The sequence below is a fragment of the Argopecten irradians genome, chromosome 4, assembly GCF_041381155.1.
Source record: "Argopecten irradians isolate NY chromosome 4, Ai_NY, whole genome shotgun sequence".
In the NCBI taxonomy this organism is placed as follows: Eukaryota; Metazoa; Mollusca; class Bivalvia; order Pectinida; family Pectinidae; genus Argopecten; species Argopecten irradians.
Window position 1 is genome coordinate 14,075,498 of NC_091137.1, and position 23,215 is coordinate 14,098,712.

General features: G+C 37.3%; 1 protein-coding gene across 2 annotated transcripts; it reads right to left on the reverse strand.

The window, feature by feature from the left end:
- Positions 1–13,543: 13,543 nt before the first annotated feature.
- On the reverse strand, positions 13,544–21,737 carry LOC138320685 (coadhesin-like). 2 transcript variants are annotated; one of them, XM_069263846.1, is made up of 7 exons: positions 21,428–21,737; positions 19,841–19,985; positions 18,054–18,229; positions 17,396–17,566; positions 16,771–16,941; positions 16,529–16,600; positions 13,544–16,161 (listed from the first exon to the last, which is right to left on the reverse strand). In XM_069263846.1, exons 1-6 carry the CDS (start codon positions 21,480–21,482, stop codon positions 16,560–16,562), a joined length of 759 nt encoding a protein of 252 aa, XP_069119947.1. In that variant the 5' UTR covers positions 21,483–21,737; the 3' UTR covers positions 13,544–16,161; positions 16,529–16,559. The 2 variants fall into 2 exon arrangements, with proteins under 2 accessions (XP_069119947.1, XP_069119946.1); XM_069263845.1 differs by having other exon boundaries at positions 19,841–19,988; positions 21,428–21,736.
- Positions 21,738–23,215: the final 1,478 nt, after the last annotated feature.

The window sequence follows — 23,215 nt, forward strand, 5'->3', positions numbered from 1 at the left end:
ATGGGTTACTAGTGATGAATCCACTTTAATTCAGTTTTCGATCAACTCCCATTTCCGAGTTCCGTTTAAGTAAAACGGAACTCGGAACCAGTTCCGAGTTCCGTTTAAGGAAATTTTCTATCATTTTAGATAAAATCATTCTATATGCCTAAGACATATGAGAAATGTTGCCAGTTGTCTTTTTTCATGGGTTACTAGTGATGAATCCACTTTAATTCAGTTTTCGATCAACTCCTATTTCCCAGTTCCGTTTAAGTAAAACGGAACTCGGAACCAGTTCCGAGTTCCGTTTAAGGAAATTTTCTATCATTTTAGATAAAATCATTCAATATGCCTAAGACATATGAGAAATGTTGCCTGTTGTCTTTTTTCATGGGTTACTAGTGATTAATCCACTTTAATTCAGTTTTCGATCAACTCCCATTTCCCAGTTCCGTTTAAGTAAAACGGAACTCGGAACCAGTTCCGAGTTCCGTTTAAGGAAATTTTCTATCATTTTAGATAAAATCATTCTATATGCCTAAGACATATGAGAAATGTTGCCAGTTGTCTTTTTTCATGGGTTACTAGTGATGGATCTACTTTAATTCAGTTTTTGATCAACTCCTATCTCCCAGTTCCGTTTAAGTAAAACGGAACTCGGAACCAGTTCCGAGTTCCGTTTAAGGAAATTTTCTATCATTTTAGATAAAATCATTCTATATGCCTAAGACATATGAGAAATGTTGCCTGTTGTCTTTTTTCATGGGTTACTAGTGATGAATCCACTTTAATTTAGTTTTCGATCAACTCCTATTTCCCAGTTCCGTTTAAGTAAAACGGAACTCGGAACCAGTTCCGAGTTCCGTTTAAGGAAATTTTCTATCATTTTAGATAAAATCATTCAATATGCCTAAGACATATGAGAAATGTTGCCAGTTGTCTTTTTTCATGGGTTACTAGTGATGAATCCACTTTAATTCAGTTTTCGATCAACTCCCATTTCCGAGTTCCGTTTAAGTAAAACGGAACTCGGAACCAGTTCCGAGTTCCGTTTAAGGAAATTTTCTATCATTTTAGATGAAATCATTCTATATGCCTAAGACATATGAGAAATGTTGCCTGTTGTCTTTTTTCATGGGTTACTAGTGATGAATCCACTTTAATTCAGTTTTCGATCAACTCCTATTTCCCAGTTCCGTTTAAGTAAAACGGAACTCGGAACCAGTTCCGAGTTCCGTTTAAGGAAATTTTCTATCATTTTAGATAAAATCATTCAATATGCCTAAGACATATGAGAAATGTTGCCAGTTGTCTTTTTTTCATGGGTTACTAGTGATGAATCCACTTTAATTCAGTTTTCGATCAACTCCCATTTCCCAGTTCCGTTTAAGTAAAACGGAACTCGGAACCAGTTCCGAGTTCCGTTTAAGGAAATTTTCTATCATTTTAGATGAAATCATTCTATATGCCTAAGACATATGAGAAATGTTGCCTGTTGTCTTTTTTCATGGGTTACTAGTGATGAATCCACTTTAATTTAGTTTTCGATCAACTCCCATTTCCGAGTTCCGTTTAAGTAAAACGGAACTCGGAACCAGTTCCGAGTTCCGTTTAAGGAAATTTTCTATCATTTTAGATAAAATCATTCTATATGCCTAAGACATATGAGAAATGTTGCCAGTTGTCTTTTTTCATGGGTTACTAGTGATGAATCCACTTTAATTCAGTTTTCGATCAACTCCTATTTCCGAGTTCCGTTTAAGTAAAACGGAACTCGGAACCAGTTCCGAGTTCCGTTTAAGGAAATTTTCTATCATTTTAGATAAAATCATTCTATATGCCTAAGACATATGAGAAATGTTGCCAGTTGTCTTTTTTCATGGGTTACTAGTGATGAATCCACTTTAATTCAGTTTTCAATCAACTCCCATTTCCGAGTTCCGTTTAAGTAAAACGGAACTCGGAACAAGTTCCGAGTTCCGTTTAAGGAAATTTTCCATCTATTTAGATAAAATCATTCTATATGCCTAAGACATATGAGAAATGTTGCCAGTTGTCTTTTTTCATGGGTTACTAGTGATGGATCTACTTTAATTCAGTTTTTGATCAACTCCTATCTCCCAGTTCCGTTTAAGTAAAACGGAACTCGGAACCAGTTCCGAGTTCCGTTTAAGGAAATTTTCTATCATTTTAGATAAAATCATTCAATATGCCTAAGACATATGAGAAATGTTGCCTGTTGTCATTTTTCATGGGTTACTAGTGGCTAATCCACTTTAATTTAGTTTTCGATCGACTTCCATTTCCCAGTTCCGTTTAAGTAAAACGGAACTCGGAATCAGTTCCGAGTTCCGTTTAAGGAAATTTTCTATCATTTTGAATAAAATCATTCTATATGCCTAACACATATGAGAAATGTTGCCAGTTGTCTTTTTTCATGGGTTACTAGTGATGAATCCACTTTAATTCAGTTTTCGATCAACTCCCATTTCCGAGTTCCGTTTAAGTAAAACGGAACTCGGAACCAGTACCGAGTTCCGTTTAAGGAAATTTTCTATCATTTTAGATGAAATCATTCTATATGCCTAAGACATATGAGAAATGTTGCCTGTTGTCTTTTTTCATGGGTTACTAGTGATGAATCCACTTTAATTTAGTTTTCGATCAACACCTATTTCCCAGTTCCGTTTAAGTAAAACGGAACTCGGAACCAGTTCCGAGTTCCGTTTAAGGAAATTTTCTATCATTTTAGATAAAATCATTCAATATGCCTAAGACATATGAGAAATGTTGCCAGTTGTCTTTTTTCATGGGTTACTAGTGATGAATCCACTTTAATTCAGTTTTCGATCAACTCCCATTTCCGAGTTCCGTTTAAGTAAAACGGAACTCGGAACCAGTTCCGAGTTCCGTTTAAGGAAATTTTCCATCTATTTAGATGAAATCATTCTATATGCCTAAGACATATGAGAAATGTTGCCTGTTGTCATTTTTCATGGGTTACTAGTGATGAATCCACTTTAATTTAGTTTTCGATCGACTTCCATTTCCCAGTTCCGTTTAAGTAAAACGGAACTCGGAATCAGTTCCGAGTTCCGTTTAAGGAAATTCTCTATCATTTTAGATGAAAACAGTCAATGTGCTTTGGACATATTAGAAATATTGTCTGTTGGCTTTTTTCATGGATTACTATTGGTGGATCCACATTGATTTAGTTTTCGATCGACTTCCAGTTCCGAGTTACGTTTAAGTAAAACGGAACTAGGAACCAGACCCGAGTCCGTTTAACACGAATACTTTGCAACGAGCCGAGTTCCGTTTAATAGGTTTCCTACCTCTAATTGCATGTTTAATCACATATATTATATTGGAATCGAACTCTGGATTTTGCTGCAATGATACAACTCAGAATTAATCACTTTAGCACATAATGTATTTTCTGAAACATATCTGGCCCCCAGGAGGCCTGAAGAGCGAGGACTAGTAGTGGAAATATTGCAAATTCTTTAAAATTCATTTTCTTCTGTAGCAATGAAGAAAAGTTTTAATTTAGTCTAAAGCTTCATTGGAGAGATGTGGAATCATTTTTTTAAACGGGGGGTCTGAACCCAAGGACGTCAGCCACACCATTTGCATAATTTTGAATCCCCATCCAATAAAGATGCTACCATTGTAATATGACTTATATCCCGTGCTTAGATTCAGAGAAGAAGTCTTTCATATGTACATTTGAGGTGTATCAATGTAAAACCACTCTTCATGATATACAGTAATATTAACCATACGTTTAGAATGTAAACACGCTATCTGTCCAATCTTTGTAGCCTTGACAAAAATAAGATTTGTGAACCCCGTTACCCTACCGTACCTTATCTCGTATTTGACGAGAGTAACATAGAGTGGTATCCCTTCTTCTAAAATCTTTATGTAGCCATAAGAGGAAAATGACTGAGGAGGAAAGGGGATAAACTACTGTGGGACCCCATAAAGTATTACATTGTGAAAATTGGTTTTTCACTGAAAAATCTCAATTTCAGTTCAGCAATACGCTACCACAACTTTAGTATACGAAAGTGTCTTTCCGTAGTAGAGAGTCCGAAGCAAGTCAGCCTAGTCAAATGGCAAATTAACCCCCGAAGGAAAGGAATACAAAATGGATATACCTCCTTGTGAAAAGAGGTGCACCATTGTGAAACCTGCTCGTATAAAGTTAAAAACCACAAATGTATATAATGTCTACTGAGGAGGAGCAGTCAGAGACTGAGTCACCACAACCGCACCCAAGGAAATCCGCCCATCTGATTGGGAGGACAGAGACAGTGAAGGTCAGTGAAAGCAGACTGACCACGTCAACCGGCAGATGATGTCATGGAACAAGGACCCATCGAGGAGAAACGACATGATAAGTGAGAATGGTAATGGCAGAGGTATCTCTAGCCCAACGAAGGCGCGAAGAGCGAATAGGCAATGCATATATATCACTCCTCCCTCGGCATCAGGCATGAGTAAGAAGGAACACAGTCCTAAACGTTACAAACATTATGGTGCCCCCATAACACGTGTTCTATGTTCCACTGTGGAGCTAACTACTGTACCATATGCCTGTCGAGACTGAACCCCCAAATCAAGGCAGACAAAGAAATGGAAGTTTCTACCTCTGGTCTACCATGAAAAGTACACTGGCAGTATCTGTGTGTCTGTGCGATAGTCTGCAATACTACCAGGGACAGCATGGCGCTCACTAGTCAACAAGAATAAGGAAACTCGCAAGCAGCTGGGCAGAGGCCATGACCGGATCAATCTTTCTGAAGATACACCACTCACAGAAGATCATTCATCGTGACTGGTAGACGGCAGAAGAGGAAGACCTAATTGATCGGGCGATGCGAGCTGACATATCCGAATAAAAGCCTGTCTGAAAAGGTAGAGGATCTCAGGACGTGAATGTAACGTCTCGGGCCTAGGCTTGCGCAGGAGAATGATTCTGGGTGGGAAAACCAGAGAACATCCACCAGAAACAACAAGAGCTCCGGAAACCAGTGTTGTCTCGGACACAGTGGCGCTATCGGAAGGAGGGACAATGATGCTTTCGATATGTAGAACCCTGTCCACCAGGTTGAATGACGGGATACATAAGCATGCATTGGCGGGACTGCATAAGCATGCAATTCCTACCAATTCAGAGATAGTGCGTCCACAGCCCAAGCCATTTGGTTTGGCACTGAGAGACAAAGGTTGGCAACTGGTTATTCAGGAAAGTGGCAAAAAGGTTTATGTGAGGCATTTTCCAAGCATGACAAATGCCCTCGAAGATCGAAGGATTTAGCTGCCGTTCTGTTAGAACCGGCTAGTGGCGCCTGGAGAGATTATCCGCCAGATCATTCAACCTTCCTGGAAGATGCTTGTCTAAAATAGTCAACTGCATTTCCTGACAGATGGGAAGAATACGGAAATACGGATAGCGAGGGCACAAAGGACGTGATATCGTATCTCCTTTTCTCTCTATATACGCGACATCTGTAGAGTTGTTCGTAGTCACACAAACCCCCCTTGTAATGCAGAACCTTCTGTTAAGCATGCAGAGCAAACAGAAAAGCCATCATCTCCAGCATGTCGTTGTGCTCTGTCAAGGTAAGCCAACAACCTTCACATGAACGCATCCGTGAACATGGTCATGGTTGGAGCTGGCCTACACAACGAAACCCCCTGCAGGATATTTTAAATTGCCTTTCAGAGTACACCACCGAAAAACCCCATGCGTTGATATAACACAAAACACTGAAACCAACGAATATGGACGTTGGACCAGCCGAGATGAAAGTAAGAGGCATTTTCGAATTTCTCCAAAGGTGGAAGGACAATACCCTGAATTGTGTTGAAACGGTTTCTGAAGACAAAGTCCTGGAAGGGTACATCTCGGAGTCTTGAAGGAATGAAGTCGACTTTGATCAAACGTTTCAGGACCAGACGGGTGTTCCGCTCCATAGAATAGATGTGAACATGTCTTCCCCGTAGTGCAGAAATCCCGTAAAAACTAGCAGCTTCTGATGGGACGCTCCCAACTTCTTGTGGTTAAGAAACATTCTTGAATAGAAGCCGGATGTATATTCTACCATAGGTACCTCCTCGACCGCACCCTTTTAAAGCGTGGTCCTTACTTCCTCCTGAATGGCAAGTGCTTTCTCTGGATCCCCCGATGGATGAAAGATGATAAACCTTGACGCAAATGGTGGATCTCGTGTGTGATTTCCTTCTAATGACTTTGGGAGAAAGGCGAACAGCCGATCTGCTACAACAAGATGGTGACGAGGAAGATAGAGACCCTCCTAGGTGGGAAATTGTTTCCTAACCCGAAGACTCATCTGCAGGAGAAGGAGCTGTATCTGAGTTCTCCAGAAGAGACCTTTCGTATGAAATGATCAAGGAGGGGAAAATTAATCAGGAACTTTTCTCCCTGTCCCCTTGAGGGTTTATATTCTTCTTACCCTTCCTTCTGTTGCCCTTGAAGCAAGGCTTTGACTTTGACCGCACAGTACACTTGGGAGCTGAAGATCTAGACTTCTTCTTGGGTAGTGCTGACCCCTGCGAGGTAATGGCCTTCAATGTCTGAATTTTCTTCAAAACAAGACAGAAAGGACCGAGTCCTCATTCAAATCAGCGTGTCGCATGCGAAATCTTCGGTGTGGTTGATTTCCTCGAAAACGGCTACTGGCTGCATAAAGTATATCCCGATATGCTCTGATTCTAGGCCAGAGTTCATGCGGTTTGGCTAACCCATGCGTGCGAGATGAAGAAGAATTCGTCTTCAAAAGAGTTTAAATATGAATGACCTTGACTGTTATTCCTTGTTGGATAAGAAAACGTCAAAATTGTCCAATAAAATATTCTAATTAAACATTTGGGAATCATAATAAACGAACTCCGCTCATTGGCCAGTAAAAAGCACGTAAACTTAAAGCTGACAATGCAAGTTGAAAAGTATGCATTTGAAACTAAATAAATATATATATAATGAAATATTTTTTCGAAAATTGTTTTTGAGATATCCCCTAGTTACATTGTATAACGGTGCCGTATCCAAGAAAGTGGCAGCCATTTTTCTTTTGCTCTGCTTATTAACCACCACTGGCCACCCCTTATAAAAAAGCACGGGTCTTGACACACGTGCATCATTCTAAACATACCTGGTCTAAGATACACATGCCGTGATATTGCAAATAACAATGTCAAACTGAAGATAAACATTGCACTCACCTGACAAGATTTCAATGAAGAAATGAAGAGGAGGAAATCAGGAAGGCCAAAGTGGTGGATATTGGGAGCCCAGGGAGCATGGACATCTGGCTTATGGAACCTTGCCGAATCCAGTTCCTTCTGAGGTCAGTTTACGACCTGCTTCCCTCGCCTACTAACCTTCATAGGTGGGGCTTGACTGAGACTCCAGACTGTCCATTGTGCAACCGACCAGGGAACCTTGCGCTTGTACTATCAGGATACAATGTCGCCGTTACGCAAGGACGCTACAGATGGCGCCATGACAAGGTGCTAAATGGACTGGCTGACATCCTGGAGAGGGAGAGGATTAGAAGCGGAAGCCTGTTAAGGGTTGTACATTCATCAACTTTGTACGAGGCGGGGAGGGAGGACACACTTCTTCAACTGTTCACCAGGGGGGTATCCTTGACGGCGCACAGAACTGGGAGATGAGGGTCGATCTAGACAGAAGACTGGCATCCCCCGAAATCATCCAGACCAATCTGCGTCCAGATATCCTCATATGGTCAACGCAGGGAAAGAAAATGGTCACTGTGGAATTGACAGTTCCATGGGAAGAAAGATGTGAGGAGGCATTTGAGCGAAAGAAGGGGAAGTATGAAGAATTTGTAGGAGACATCGGGGCCCTAGAGTGGAGATAGGATGCAGAGGATTACCTGCACATTCCACATGAAGCATGTTTGCAGCACTGGGTGTGAAGGGCAGAAACAGAAAAGCAGCAGTGGACCGACTGTCAAGAACAGCAGAGAAGTCGTCCAGCTGGCTGTGGTGGAGACGACAACACATGAGCTGGACACTATCCACAGACGGGCAGTGATTTGGCCAACCTTTGTCGACTCGCCATCTTGAGGACGTTCAAAGTCGAAACGTTCAAGGAGAGGTGGACCTGGCTGATGACGCCTGTGGAGCTGCAATCCAGGGATTGTATTTAGGTTATGACAAACATCTAAATGACAACTTAGAGGATTTGACATGTATTCTTGCTAAAATAAGCCCTACACAGATTTACAGGTAAGTGGTTTTTAACGTATTAGTAGGTGATACACAGTGGACAACTGCTAGGTCTATATGTACATGATAGAGCGCAAGTGTGTCGATCCATGCGCTTTATTTAGAGGCCGGTAGGCGTTTTCTATCCAAGCAGAGTTAAAACAAAATGGCGACTGCCCGTCCTTAGAAACGCAAAGGGTTGTCTCATAAACGATATTTGAAAAAAAAAATTTTTGAGTTTTAAATCTCAAATATATATTTTTCAACTTGCATCGTCAGCTTTAACATGGAATTTGCAAGCGTGGGGTTAAAAGGAACTCGGGTCTGGTTCCTATTTTTGGTATACATGTAATCTAAAACGGAACGGGGACCTCGTATTTGGCTCCGTTTAAGAAATCGACGATATATAGAATTTTACTGTGACTTTATGTTATTGAAGGTTCAAAAGACGATTCCTGTAAAAAAACTAAAATACTGACATATCAGAAAAGGCCCCGCTCAATCTACATTACGATTAGAAAATGGAATATACAATTGAAGCTATCACTCGAAAAAGATTGATGACAATATAGTACAAAAGGTCCCAGAGAATTATCGGCGCCTACCAAAGTAGTATATATTTCTGACAATGGAAAAAGAGATCTTTTTTTTTTTTTTTTTTTTTTTTTTTTTTTGACTGTAAATATCAAAATACAAGATGGCTGCCTCTTGGCGATCTTGATGAATTTGCTTGAACGAGTTTTATGGCCCATCGACAACTAATGTCCTTCAGAGCCATTGTTTTAATAGATCTATCCAAAAATGCCATATGCACAAGATCCTAAGGGAAATCTACCTATAAAATTTGAGACCGATCCAGTTGGTACTTTCTAAGATAAAAGGGTAACAATTTTCAACTATCAAAATCCAAAATATATGCTTATCGGCCATCATGTTGACCAATTGGTCCCAAAATGCAGTATACAAAACATGGGCGCCGGGGTAACCTACAAATGAAATTTGAAACAGTTCCTTATCTTTTGATAAATAGTGGTAACAAAAAGCGAGACAGTCGGACGGACAGGCGGACAGACAACCATACAGACGGACGGACCGATCGACAGGCAGACAGACAACCTGATTACTAAAAGGCACCCGTATTGCGATGCGATTATAAGCATCAGGATATTCAGTCTTTAACAGCAATGTCTACGCCAGCATCGGCCTAAACGGAACTCAGGTCTGGTTCGTAGTCTATTCATTAAAAAATTCTTCAACGTAACTCGGAACAGGCAACAATTCTATTATGTCCCAAGCACATTGACTGCTTTTATCTAAAATGATAGAAAATTTCCTTAAACATAACTCGAGTTCCGTTTTACTTAAACGGAACTGGGAAATGGAAGTCGATCGAAAACTAAATTAAAGTGGATTTGCCACCAGTAACCCATGAAAAATGACAACAGGCAACATTATTCATATGTCGTAGGCATATAGAATGATTTTATCTAAAATGATAGAAAATTTCCTTAAACGGAACTCGGAACTGGTTCCGAGTTCCGTTTTACTTAAACGGAACTGGGAAATAGGTGTTGATCGAAAACTAAATTAAAGTGGATTCATCACTAGTAACCCATGAAAAAAGACAACAGGCAACATTTCTCATATGTCTTAGGCATATAGAATGATTTCATCTAAATAGATGGAAAATTTCTTTAAACGGAACTCGGAACTGGTTCCGAGTTCCGTTTTACTTAAACGGAACTGGGAGATAGGAGTTGATCGAAAACTGAATTAAAGTGGATTCATCACTAGTAACCCATGAAAAAAGACAACAGGCAACATTTCTCATATGTCTTAGGCATATAGAATGATTTCATCTAAATAGATAGAAAATTTCCTTAAACGGAACTCGGAACTGGTTCCGAGTTCCGTTTTACTTAAACGGAACTGGGAAATGGGAGTTGATCGAAAACTGAATTAAAGTGGATTCATCACTAGTAACCCATGAAAAAAGACAACTGGCAACATTTCTCATATGTCTTAGGCATATAGAATGATTTTATCTAAATAGATAGAAAATTTCCTTAAACGGAACTCGGAACTGGTTCCGAGTTCCGTTTTACTTAAACGGAACTGGGAAATGGGAGTTGATCGAAAACTAAATTAAAGTGGATTCATCACTAGTAACCCATGAAAAAAGACAACAGGCAACATTTCTCATATGTCTTAGGCATATAGAATGATTTTATCTAAATAGATAGAAAATTTCCTTAAACGGAACTCGGAACTGGTTCCGAGTTCCGTTTTACTTAAACGGAACTGGGAGATAGGAGTTGATCGAAAACTGAATTAAAGTAGATTCATCACTAGTAACCCATGAAAAAAGACAACTGGCAACATTTCTCATATGTCTTAGGCATATAGAATGATTTTATCCAAAATGATAGAAAATTTCCTTAAACGGAACTCGGAACTGGTTCCGAGTTCCGTTTTACTTAAACGGAACTCGGAAATGGAAGTTGATCGAAAACTGAATTAAAGTGGATTCATCACTAGTAACCCATGAAAAAAGACAACTGGCAACATTTCTCATATGTCTTAGGCATATAGAATGATTTTATCTAAATAGATAGAAAATTTCCTTAAACGGAACTCGGAACTGGTTCCGAGTTCCGTTTTACTTAAACGGAACTGGGAAATAGGAGTTGATCGAAAACTAAATTAAAGTGGATTCATCACTAGTAACCCATGAAAAAAGACAACAGGCAACATTTCTCATATGTCTTAGGCATATAGAATGATTTTATCTAAATAGATAGAAAATTTCCTTAAACGGAACTCGGAACTGGTTCCGAGTTCCGTTTTACTTAAACGGAACTGGGAGATAGGAGTTGATCGAAAACTGAATTAAAGTGGATTCATCACTAGTAACCCATGAAAAAAGACAACTGGCAACATTTCTCATATGTCTTAGGCATATAGAATGATTTTATCTAAATAGATAGAAAATTTCCTTAAACGGAACTCGGAACTGGTTCCGAGTTCCGTTTTACTTAAACGGAACTGGGAAATGGAAGTCGATCGAAAACTAAATTAAAGTGGATTTGCCACTAGTAACCCATGAAAAATGACAACAGGCAACATTTCTCATATGTCTTAGGCATATAGAATGATTTTATCTAAATAGATAGAAAATTTCCTTAAACGGAACTCGGAACTGGTTCCGAGTTCCGTTTTACTTAAACGGAACTGGGAAATGGAAGTCGATCGAAAACTAAATTAAAGTGGATTAGCCACTAGTAACCCATGAAAAATGACAACAGGCAACATTTCTCATATGTCTTAGGCATATAGAATGATTTTATCTAAAATGATAGAAAATTTCCTTAAACGGAACTCGGAACTGGTTCCGAGTTCCGTTTTACTTAAACGGAACTGGGAAATAGGAGTTGATCGAAAACTGAATTAAAGTGGATTCATCACTAGTAACCCATGAAAAAAGACAACTGGCAACATTTCTCATATGTCTTAGGCATATAGAATGATTTTATCTAAAATGATAGAAAATTTCCTTAAACGGAACTCGGAACTGGTTCCGAGTTCCGTTTTACTTAAACGGAACTCGGAAATGGGAGTTGATCGAAAACTGAATTAAAGTGGATTCATCACTAGTAACCCATGAAAAAAGACAACTGGCAACATTTCTCATATGTCTTAGGCATATAGAATGATTTTATCTAAATAGATAGAAAATTTCCTTAAACGGAACTCGGAACTGGTTCCGAGTTCCGTTTTACTTAAACGGAACTGGGAAATGGGAGTTGATCGAAAACTAAATTAAAGTGGATTCATCACTAGTAACCCATGAAAAAAGACAACAGGCAACATTTCTCATATGTCTTAGGCATATAGAATGATTTTATCTAAATAGATAGAAAATTTCCTTAAACGGAACTCGGAACTGGTTCCGAGTTCCGTTTTACTTAAACGGAACTGGGAAATGGGAGTTGATCGAAAACTAAATTAAAGTGGATTTGCCACTAGTAACCCATGAAAAATGACAACTGGCAACATTTCTCATATGTCTTAGGCATATAGAATGATTTTATCTAAATAGATAGAAAATTTCCTTAAACGGAACTCGGAACTGGTTCCGAGTTCCGTTTTACTTAAACGGAACTGGGAAATGGAAGTCGATCGAAAACTAAATTAAAGTGGATTAGCCACTAGTAACCCATGAAAAATGACAACAGGCAACATTATTCATATGTCTTAGGCATATTGAATGATTTTATCTAAAAAGATAGAAAATTTCCTTAAACGGAACTCTGACTGGTTCCGAGTTCCGTTTTACTTAAACGGAACTGGGAGATAGGAGTTGATCGAAAACTGAATTAAAGTGGATTCATCACTAGTAACCCATGAAAAAAGACAACTGGCAACATTTCTCATATGTCTTAGGCATATAGAATGATTTTATCTAAATAGATAGAAAATTTCCTTAAACGGAACTCGGAACTGGTTCCGAGTTCCGTTTTACTTAAACGGAACTCGGAAATGGGAGTTGATCGAAAACTGAATTAAAGTGGATTCATCACTAGTAACCCATGAAAAAAGACAACTGGCAACATTTCTCATATGTCTTAGGCATATAGAATGATTTTATCTAAATAGATAGAAAATTTCCTTAAACGGAACTCGGAACTGGTTCCGAGTTCCGTTTTACTTAAACGGAACTGGGAAATAGGAGTTGATCGAAAACTGAATTAAAGTGGATTCATCACTAGTAACCCATGAAAAAAGACAACTGGCAACATTTCTCATATGTCTTAGGCATATAGAATGATTTTATCTAAAATGATAGAAAATTTCCTTAAACGGAACTCGGAACTGGTTCCGAGTTCCGTTTTACTTAAACGGAACTGGGAAATAGGTGTTGATCGAAAACTAAATTAAAGTGGATTCATCACTAGTAACCCATGAAAAAAGACAACAGGCAACATTTCTCATATGTCTTAGGCATATAGAATGATTTTATCTAAAATGATAGAAAATTTCCTTAAACGGAACTCGGAACTGGTTCCGAGTTCCGTTTTACTTAAACGGAACTGGGAGATAGGAGTTGATCAAAAACTGAATTAAAGTAGATCCATCACTAGTAACCCATGAAAAAAGACAACTGGCAACATTTCTCATATGTGTTAGGCATATAGAATGATTTTATCAAAATGATAGAAAATTTCCTTAAACGGAACTCGGAACTGGTTCCGAGTTCCGTTTTACTTAAACGGAACTGGGAAATGGGAGTTGATCGAAACCTAAATTAAAGAGGATTTACCAATATTAATCCATTAAAAAAGCCAACAGGCAACATTTCTAATATGTCCAAAGCACATTGACAACTTTTATCTAAAAAGATAGAGAATTTCCTTAAACGGAACTCGGAACTGGTTTTTACTTAGCTCTATCACAAATTATCCATGAAAAAACACAACAGAAAACATTTGTAATATGTTCAAATTACATAAATTGAATTTTTTTAAATTTTGTTTAAAAAACAAAATCCTTAAACGGAACTCGGAACTGGTTCCGAGTTCCGTTTTACTTAAACGGAACTCGGAACTGGTTCCGAGTTCCGTTTAGCTTAAACGGAACTCGGAACTCGGAACCAACTTCAGCCTCCCTTTTCTTACACTGTGACTTAAAGTGATTGTTACCATGACAATGATCACATTTCTTTCCCCATGCCGGACATTTTTCCCGTTGTTTCTTATGTTTAAATCCACAGAATTTGCAGTTGAATTTTAGTGTCTCTCCAGACTCTTTACTCTGACTTACAGTCTTCTTTATATTTTTGAGTTGAGTGGTGTTGGCTTTTCTTTCTGTTTGGACCTTTCTGATGTCCAACAGCATTAACTTTATTAGCAGATGCTGTAGACTGGTCACGAAATTCCTTCGCCTGTTGGTTGGACTGTTCATAGGCCCTACAGAGTTTGACAGCCTTGTTGAGATCTAAGTCGTCATCTCTCAGTAAAAGTTCTTGCAATTTACCAGAAACTGAAAATACGATTTTGTCACGTATCATGCGGTCTTTTTCACTGAAATTACAAGCACCCGCACACGTTTTCAGTTCTGTCAGAAACTTATCAAAGGGCTCGTGGTACACAGTGTTCCAGAAACGATGAGTTTCTAATACCTCGTTTTTCCTGGGGTTACAATAGTTCTCTATTGCTTGTAAAACCTTTTGTGGGTCATGCTGGTCAGTATCTTTATCCCATGTAAGATTGTCATATATTTCCACTACTTGTGGCCCAGCACAGTTGAAAATAACTGCCGTCTGCACTTTTTTGCTTTTTTTCAGAGACACCGGAAGCATCGACGTAAATGTCTATCTGTCTTCTCCATCGCTTAAAATTTTCGGCGATGTTCCCCGTGGATATATCAAGAGGGGGTGGGGTTCTTAAGGACGCAGCAAAACTCACGTTTTCTGTCGCTGCAGGTTGGACAGGATCAGCCATGTCGAGAAGTTAATAAGTAAACGTGGTATCAAGATCTAGCCAGGAGCACGTGTGTATCATGAGTGTAGAAAACACGGCATAGATGAAGATAATTTGTGATCAAACAATCCATCAGAAAGTTTATATTGCCTGGTCGTTGCTATGTCATAGTTCCTTACCGCTGCCACCATGTTGATTGCCATTGACGTATTTGTAGAAGTTTAGTAGAAGTAAGATGCGGAGCCAGACTGAAAACATGACATGCTTTAATGGCGACAACTTTCACTCCATCCTTAATGATACGATGGCCATGGTACCTTGATGATGTTTCTCCTAATGTTATCTTAGTTTGCCATGTACTGTCGGTACCTTGATGATGTTTCTTCTTATGTTATCTTAGTTTGCTATGTACTGTCCGTACCTTGATGATGTTTCTCTTAATGTCATTTAAGTTTGCCAAGTACCGTCGGTACCTCGATGATATTTCTCCGAATTTTGTTTCCAAGTTTGCCAAGTAATGTTGGTATGATGATATTTCTCCGAATATTTTATACCGTTTCACCTAGTTTGTAATAATAATGTACTTAACTAACTCTTGCTATTTATAGAATGTTATAATCACATTAAGAAATAAAACCAAATTATTATCATTTATATGACACTCATTCTGTGGAACTTATTTAACATTGTACACAATATTTACCATTCTGTATTTACAAGATTAAAGCGGAATCAAAAGTTTTCGAGCCCGCTTAATCTAATGATATTTTGTGCATTTCTAATAAAGCTAAGTACAACCTTTGGTTATCCATTATACATCATTATTTATGGTCAAGTTAGCCTGTTCTTAAGTTCCAGAAAGTTGAGATATAGGTTTGTAAATATCACTAGATTTATCATTAACATAGTCCACAAAAAGAGCGGACGGATTGTAACTCATTGTTGGGGACATCGGAATCGAGAACCGAGTATAATGGTTATCTTTCTGTGTTAAGCAAATTGTGAATAGTCGTTTTCAACACACGAGCCCTTCTGGTACTGGAAACTATCATATTCCCCTTCAGCCATACAAATTCCAGCGTGATCATAGATACCCGACTCGTCGACGGTGTCTTTCTTCTTCACGAACACGTCGTACTCATCGTCGTGAGGTTGTCCTAGTTTTGTGTGAGAATACATGTCCTCTTCACCTAGCCTTAAGGACCTTGAACCAGGTGTGCCCAGTAGTCCGTAACCATAGTTATCTGTGTCTGTAGAGGACCCAGCAGTACCTTCCGAATAGTGGTTGGTATCCTCAGATGTACCAGCGACGATCGAATAATGATTATTGTCTGGTGCCCTTCTGTGAACGACTTGGATAGCATCTTTACTGTACGTTACTGATAGAGGCTGTTGTTTGGAATCATCTTTCGGTTTAGCCTGAGTAAGTCGTTTCCTGGAATCAAAGAAATACGGTTGTACAGTAATATAAATTATCTTAATTTTGTTATCGTTATATCACTACTTGAAGTATAGTATACATCAGTTCACAATTACATAATTCGTAAGAAGGAGCTTAATACTAAACTATGTCATTTTTATAAAGGCGTATGTTTTAGTATTTCAAGGAACGCAACGATTTGTTTTCATGCATTATATATTCATATTTGCCAATATGAAATAAAAGCATGACTGTCGACCAAAGTAACATCATATTGTTTTTGCAAGTGCCACATTGAAGATGATACTTGTACTGTACAATAACCATCACATGATGCCTTCCCTTGTGTTTACACTGTTGGTTGATATACAATATTATTTACCTTTTGATTAGGAAGATAACAGCCACCGTCACTAACAGTCCGCACAGGCAGCTACAACTGCAATTATCACACCTGGTGTAAAATGAGACTAAGGTCAGGTATTACTGTCAACAGAACATGTGTAAATAACAGTGAATACTTATGTTGTGTGTCGTATGTCTTGGTAGCTTAACAAGAGTGTGGAAAAGGTCGTTATCCAATCAATTGCGTACGTAGAATGCATTATATAAAACAAATCTTACTCTGACATCCACCATTACTACATGGTGTGACACCCCTATCATCACCAACACAGTCCTGACCACCATGTTGAGGTGTTGGGTTGTCACACGTCCGTGTTCTGTTCTGGTGTCCTTGTCCACACGTCACAGAACAAGGTCCGAAATTACTCCATCTACTCCATCCTCCGTCAACTGAAATAAATAAGAGTACGTACGTGTATTGATAAAGAAGAGAATATATTTCAACACCTGTTATCATATATACAGCTTTAATTAAAAATGTACGATCTGAGTAATCAGGAACTTCAAGAAATGGTCACTATGAATATGCATTTGGCACACTGCTAAATTTCTAATCATTGAATCGTTAGACCGTTTCGTAAAATTTTGAATTTCAGCACAGTACCAAAGAACGAAGCGTATGAAAAAGGCAAAGTTCAAATTGTAAATTTATCGAAACCTAACATGTAAATAGTTTTTTGTGAGCGATCACTTATACCAATATCCGATACAGGTATAAAGATTCATTGTAGACGAAAGCCGCCGTTTTCGTCTAAAATGATTTTTTAAATCACTAAAAATTTCTGGACAAAATGACAATTTGTTTTATACTAAATGATATCAACAGCAGGGAGATAACTCTTACTTGGACATTCAACATTAGTACATATTTTGTTCTCTTGGTCACCACCAGTACATTCTCGTCCACTATTTACAGGTGCTGGGTTATCACACGTCCGTGTTCTGATTTGGATTCCTTCTCCACACATCACAGAACAAGGTCCGTAAGAACCCCATGAACTCCACCCTCCATCAACTGAAAGAAGTTATATTTATGCATTTACACACTTAAAAGTAACAACTCAATGAATAAGGCCACCCTCACAGAGGGTGACAGGGTATTTATTAAATCAACAGCAAATGATAATCCAAATATAATACATGACAAAACTTATGTGAAATATATATAAAAACAATATTTGCTTCAAGAATTAATAAACCAAAAAGCCAATGTGGGGTTTACAAAGTAAAAACCGCCAAAAAGACATTGAAAATGTCTCCCCCCCAGGTTCAAGCACATCTGCATCTTTATAGGCTCAAAAAACTACATGATTTTATACACGCACAGGTATATAATGGTATCGCATACAAAAATCAATATGACCATGCCTGATCAATAGAGCTGTAAACGTGCAGTAATATTTTGAAGATTTGATAATTCTGTGAGAGATATATCATTACGGTAGCATCTCCGTTCTGAGTGTTATAGGTAACAATCAATCAATGATTTTGCTTCAAGTTACCTAGTGAATTTCCGTCACATTTAACAACTGCGAAACTATCGCATGGTGAACATGGCGTATTAGTCCAACGACAGCTGCCGAGGTCTGACTCTGTACCATCGCATATATACTGTCCGATCAGATAATCGATGGTGATGTTTGAAATTTGAATTGGTCTTAACGAACCCATGCCTCCGCTGTAACACAGTAATTTCTACATTACAATATAATTTATACATTGAAATAGTACAAACAGTAAACATAAGCGCTATATCCTACATTTTGTCCTTGTTAGCTACGGTTGTATACTCCAGGAAACAACCAACTAAATGAAAAAAAAAGACCTACGAAATGGCCCCTGTGTATAAAAGATTGAGCCCAGAATAGAATTTTGACCCACCGCTGATTGGCTGGCTAATTATGAATATCAAAAGTAAAAATGTTTTCTGACAGGCAATTATTCTTAGATGACCATGATAATCTTTTATAAAATTTGGAAATTCAGACTGAGATTAATGTTCAAAATATCAATATTGATAATTAATAGATAAATAAAAACATTAGGATTTCAGGATTTGTTTGGTGTAAAATGCGCCTTATTTCAAAATGACTACCCTGGTTGGAGTTCGATCTGAAGGACCCAAACTTTTTTTCTATCCAGTGGTATATGATAACCTAGACTTTAATTACAGAACACAATAGCTAACTAATATTCAGATGCTTTAATAATACATTACAAAACTTTAACACTGTGGTCTATGTAAAATTATTTAGTTGGTTGTTCTCTATACATTGACATTGTGAAATCAACCCGACGACAACTAATTTCTATGATTCATGAAAACAATGATAATATTTTCCAAGAGCTATTAGGCTCAGACAGTTCTTATCCAAACTAAAATGCGCTACAGTTTGAATGCTAAGAGGCTTACACGTTAACGACTGACAGTTCCAAAAAAGAATCAATAAGAATGACAAATGAAACAACAATATACATGTATATATATATATATACAGTTTTGATACAAAACATAAATAAAAATTATACGCGAAATTGAAAGTGATTATTTTCCTTCTTATCGATTTTGACTCTTTCCAAAGATTTTGTTTACTTTTTCCTTATTGGAATATCACCCTACATAACAGTATGAGTTAACTATTTTTAGATAAACCATTGATCATTTAAACCAATCAAAAGGCAATGCCCTATTTCGCACCTTTCCTAATCTAAGTGGGCAGACATATTACTTATGCAAACTCCTTTTTCGTGACCGAATTCGTTTCAATTCCTTTCGAAACAATTAATCAGTGATTCATAAGGAATTAACTGTTTTTACTGATCGAGCGTCCCCTATCTCTTCTGTCTGAGAAGGGAGGGAGAGGGCAGGGATTATGAGTTAAAATTAGAGTCACCATTTTATCAAAACCCTATTTCCAAAATTAAGATATATTTTTATTAGTAGTACTGTAGCAAATTATAGGACGTAATCTCGGTTCCGCTATTTAACCCATCATCTTCTTTCCTAGTGGGTCAGAATTGTCATTTCTAACACAGTATGTTTTTGCACTCCAGATCATTGTACATATTTATAAAGGTACAGGGAGTAAATCAATATTGATATTCTAATAACGGAATATGACATCCCAGTTGAAGATTTCAAACTTTGATCATGACTAGCAGAACTTCATTGTTTCCACAAATATGTCACCGTGCTGTCACAACTGTAGTTAACTACAGCCCATTCACGCCTGTGCATTACGTATAATCATTTTGTTACTTCAGACAAGTGTTTGTTAAGTGTACTTACCTATATCCTAATCCTTTACATGTGGCATTAGCGTTAAACGATGTCCAGCACCATCCACATACGTAACCGTATCCTGATTCACCAAACACCTCAACAAGTCTGAAGTTGTCGTTCGGTAAAGTGAAGTCTGACAGTCTCACTTTATCTGCTGCATGAATTAATGAATTAAATCATTTCATTTGTTGTATGTTTCAGTGTTTTGTTTACGGTCGTAGTCTAATCCTACACCAACGTTGAAACAATGATATTATGCATCATTTTTTTTCAAGGTTGATATTTGTGTCATTATCCAACATCTGATGTTTATCCATCTCATAACTCAAAATCTAAAGTAAAAGCATTTGATGGTACATATGTATACAACTGATTTACATATATAGGACGTAGACTAAACTTTCTAGGATATTTTTGTGGTAGTTAAAACGAAAATGTCTTTAATACAAATAGGAACCAAAGAAAATACATCAACATTGTTTAACTGTTACAAAAAACATTGAACAAAAGTTTACAACTCGCTTTAATTCAGTAAAGCTCAAAACCAAGTGCAATTTTAACGCTTTGTTTTATTCTATGTTACCATAAACTCAATATCACAATTTGTCTTAATGTTGTTATGCATTTTAATTATACTACGTTTTGTCAAATCGATTTTGTACCTGCTCTAAGCTAAAGTCAGTGCTAAAAATTTGTTTAATTGCATGATTTCTTAATCATCTACCCGTATATTTCAATGTTTCGTTCACTACGAACTGTTGTAATTTTATTGGACAATGTAATAGGCAATCAAAACATAAACTCTACTGATGTTGCCATATCAACCATAACACAAAATGATAATAATAAAGATATATATTGACTAGATGATTAAAAGTCTACCTTAAGAACACCTCTGTTGACATAACTATATTATTCTATGCATTTGACCCATGACAACATGATGAATGAAAAGTTGAAGAAAGATAAAATCCATGGGTAATGTCTGTCATCTGTTGTCCCATCATTAAATAAATTCAAAGGACGTATATATGCAAGCTATACGTATAGCTAATTTTATGTACTGACACATATAGAAGTAATTGTGTACAATTTAAGTAGGAGTTATTCCCCTTTGCTTGACTGTCCCTTATTTAGGGTACCGTATGACGTCACCTTTTTGTAAATGAATCTGATTGGCTAAGCATCAGCCCTTTATCTAAGAAAAAATTTTCACGGGCGCCATATTGGCATACATTTTGTGCAAACATTTTATTGATAATAACTCAACAAATTGCCAAAAAACCACCCTTTGTATACCCCGCCCAATTTTTTTATTATTTTAGTTCCTCTTTGAGATTTTTTCATGTTTTTGGGCCCTGTTCTATCGAACCCCCACCTTAATATCAATATTGAGATGTTCTAGATTATGTTATGTTTCATAATCTTTTAACATAATTCTATAAAACTGAATTATGTGTCAATTTGTTTGCATAGTGTCAATTTGTTTTGCATAATATTTGTTTTATTACTTTGATATGAGTTTTATATAATTTTATAATAAATATGTCACCTTATGGTGGCCATTTTCAATTCATCATTAGCATTACGTACCTTGACTGTGCACATATAAGACTTGTGAAAGGTGAATCAACAGCACAAAATACATCAGCAGCCGTGATGTGGTCAGTTTTACATGTAATCAATTAGGTAATATTCATGTTTTACACTGAGATTTGATACACGAGGATTTTAAAAGGAAGTGTTCCGTCAGTGTGTAACATACACGTCGGCTTTTATCAAGTACTCTCCTCTGTAAAGGATGTATGAAACACGATTTATTATTATGATCATAACAACAAAACAAGTATTAGTTTCCCAAAAAGCTAGGTGGGCTACGCGGAAGCTTAACTCTTTGATTGGACAGAATATGGAAATTTAACAATGATATAATGATATTGTTTAGCAATTGTAATTGTACTGTTGAAAGCCATTTTATAATTTGTGTGCTTGTGTTAGTGCAAGGTAGCCAGGTCTAGTACAGACGAACAGTTTTAATAATACTTTTGCTTCCAACAAATTAAAAAGGGTTTTACGCAGAGATTGCTAAGCTCAGAGAAAAGGCAAAGAAAATATTGAACTTAACCTAATATGTTTCTATGTTTTTCTATGGTCCTTTTTCATTCCGCTTTTAGTATGTACTGTCATCCCGCATTTTAGTATGTTCCGTGTCCCGTTAATAATATGTCTGATTATTAATGTTACACGGTGGTGATCTAAATTAAATAAGAAATATAAAAGTAATGTCTCAAACATGGTATACTACTACAGATATATTTGTTCCATCTGTAAATGGAACCAGATTTAATTAAAATGCCCGATTAATTTCTAGAAAATCCTTATTCAGAATACTTTTACCACGAATGCTGGTTCTACACCGAAATCTAATTAACGGATGCAGGCGCACATGTGACCATGCTTTATCAGGAGGATAGCGTCCGAATCCGGACAGATTAAAGTCTGCTTCCGTAATTCGTTTTTAATATTATTTCAAGAGGCAATGCGTGTAACACACCGAACAATCCATCTGACTCAAGCGTTCTTGCTACATGGCTATCCTACAAGATGGCATGATTTGCATCCGATTCTAACTGCTACGGCTCAAGCGGCGTAGCAATGAAACACTCTACTTTCAAGTTGGTCTGTGTTAACATGCACTATGACAAAACATTGTATTAAACACTTTGTTATTATATGAAATATTAGTTGATAACAAACGACATTAATCATCGTGATTTGTATGTTCAGACATAACACGTTATGGAGATTTGACTTACTGTACAATTGAGGTAGTTGTGTGTTTTGTAAATATAAACGTAAATATGAATGTAAATATGCATGTAAGTGAAATTACTTAACTGTTTGACGGCAACGAAATGCCCGATGCTAAAAAAGCAAATACTGAATATAACATATAATCTATGTAGAGATTGAACAGTGTTTTTGATTGCGTTAAAGGTGTAGAATATGTCTGTATCCTATTGCGTTCATGCCACATTTAACGCATTCAAATCACTGTTCAATCGATATCTATTTACATAGATAAGTTTACTTTTACATGTTCGTCGTCAAACTTAAAATGGGGTTGGTTGCTAAGTTAGGCACAGACTACGGTAGTCAGGATGACCGAAGATATAGTTCCATTTGTTGAACGTTATAGCTACAGTTTGATTTGAAATATAACAATTACACCTTTCAATTGTTTTTAAGATATGTATTTTTCAATTTCAAAATTCGATCATATATCAACAATGTCCATTTTAAAAAAAATGGAGATAACCGGGGCGGAACATCTATCTATCGTTGTCAGATTAGTGATGCGGCCTGAAGTGGAGCGGGCCG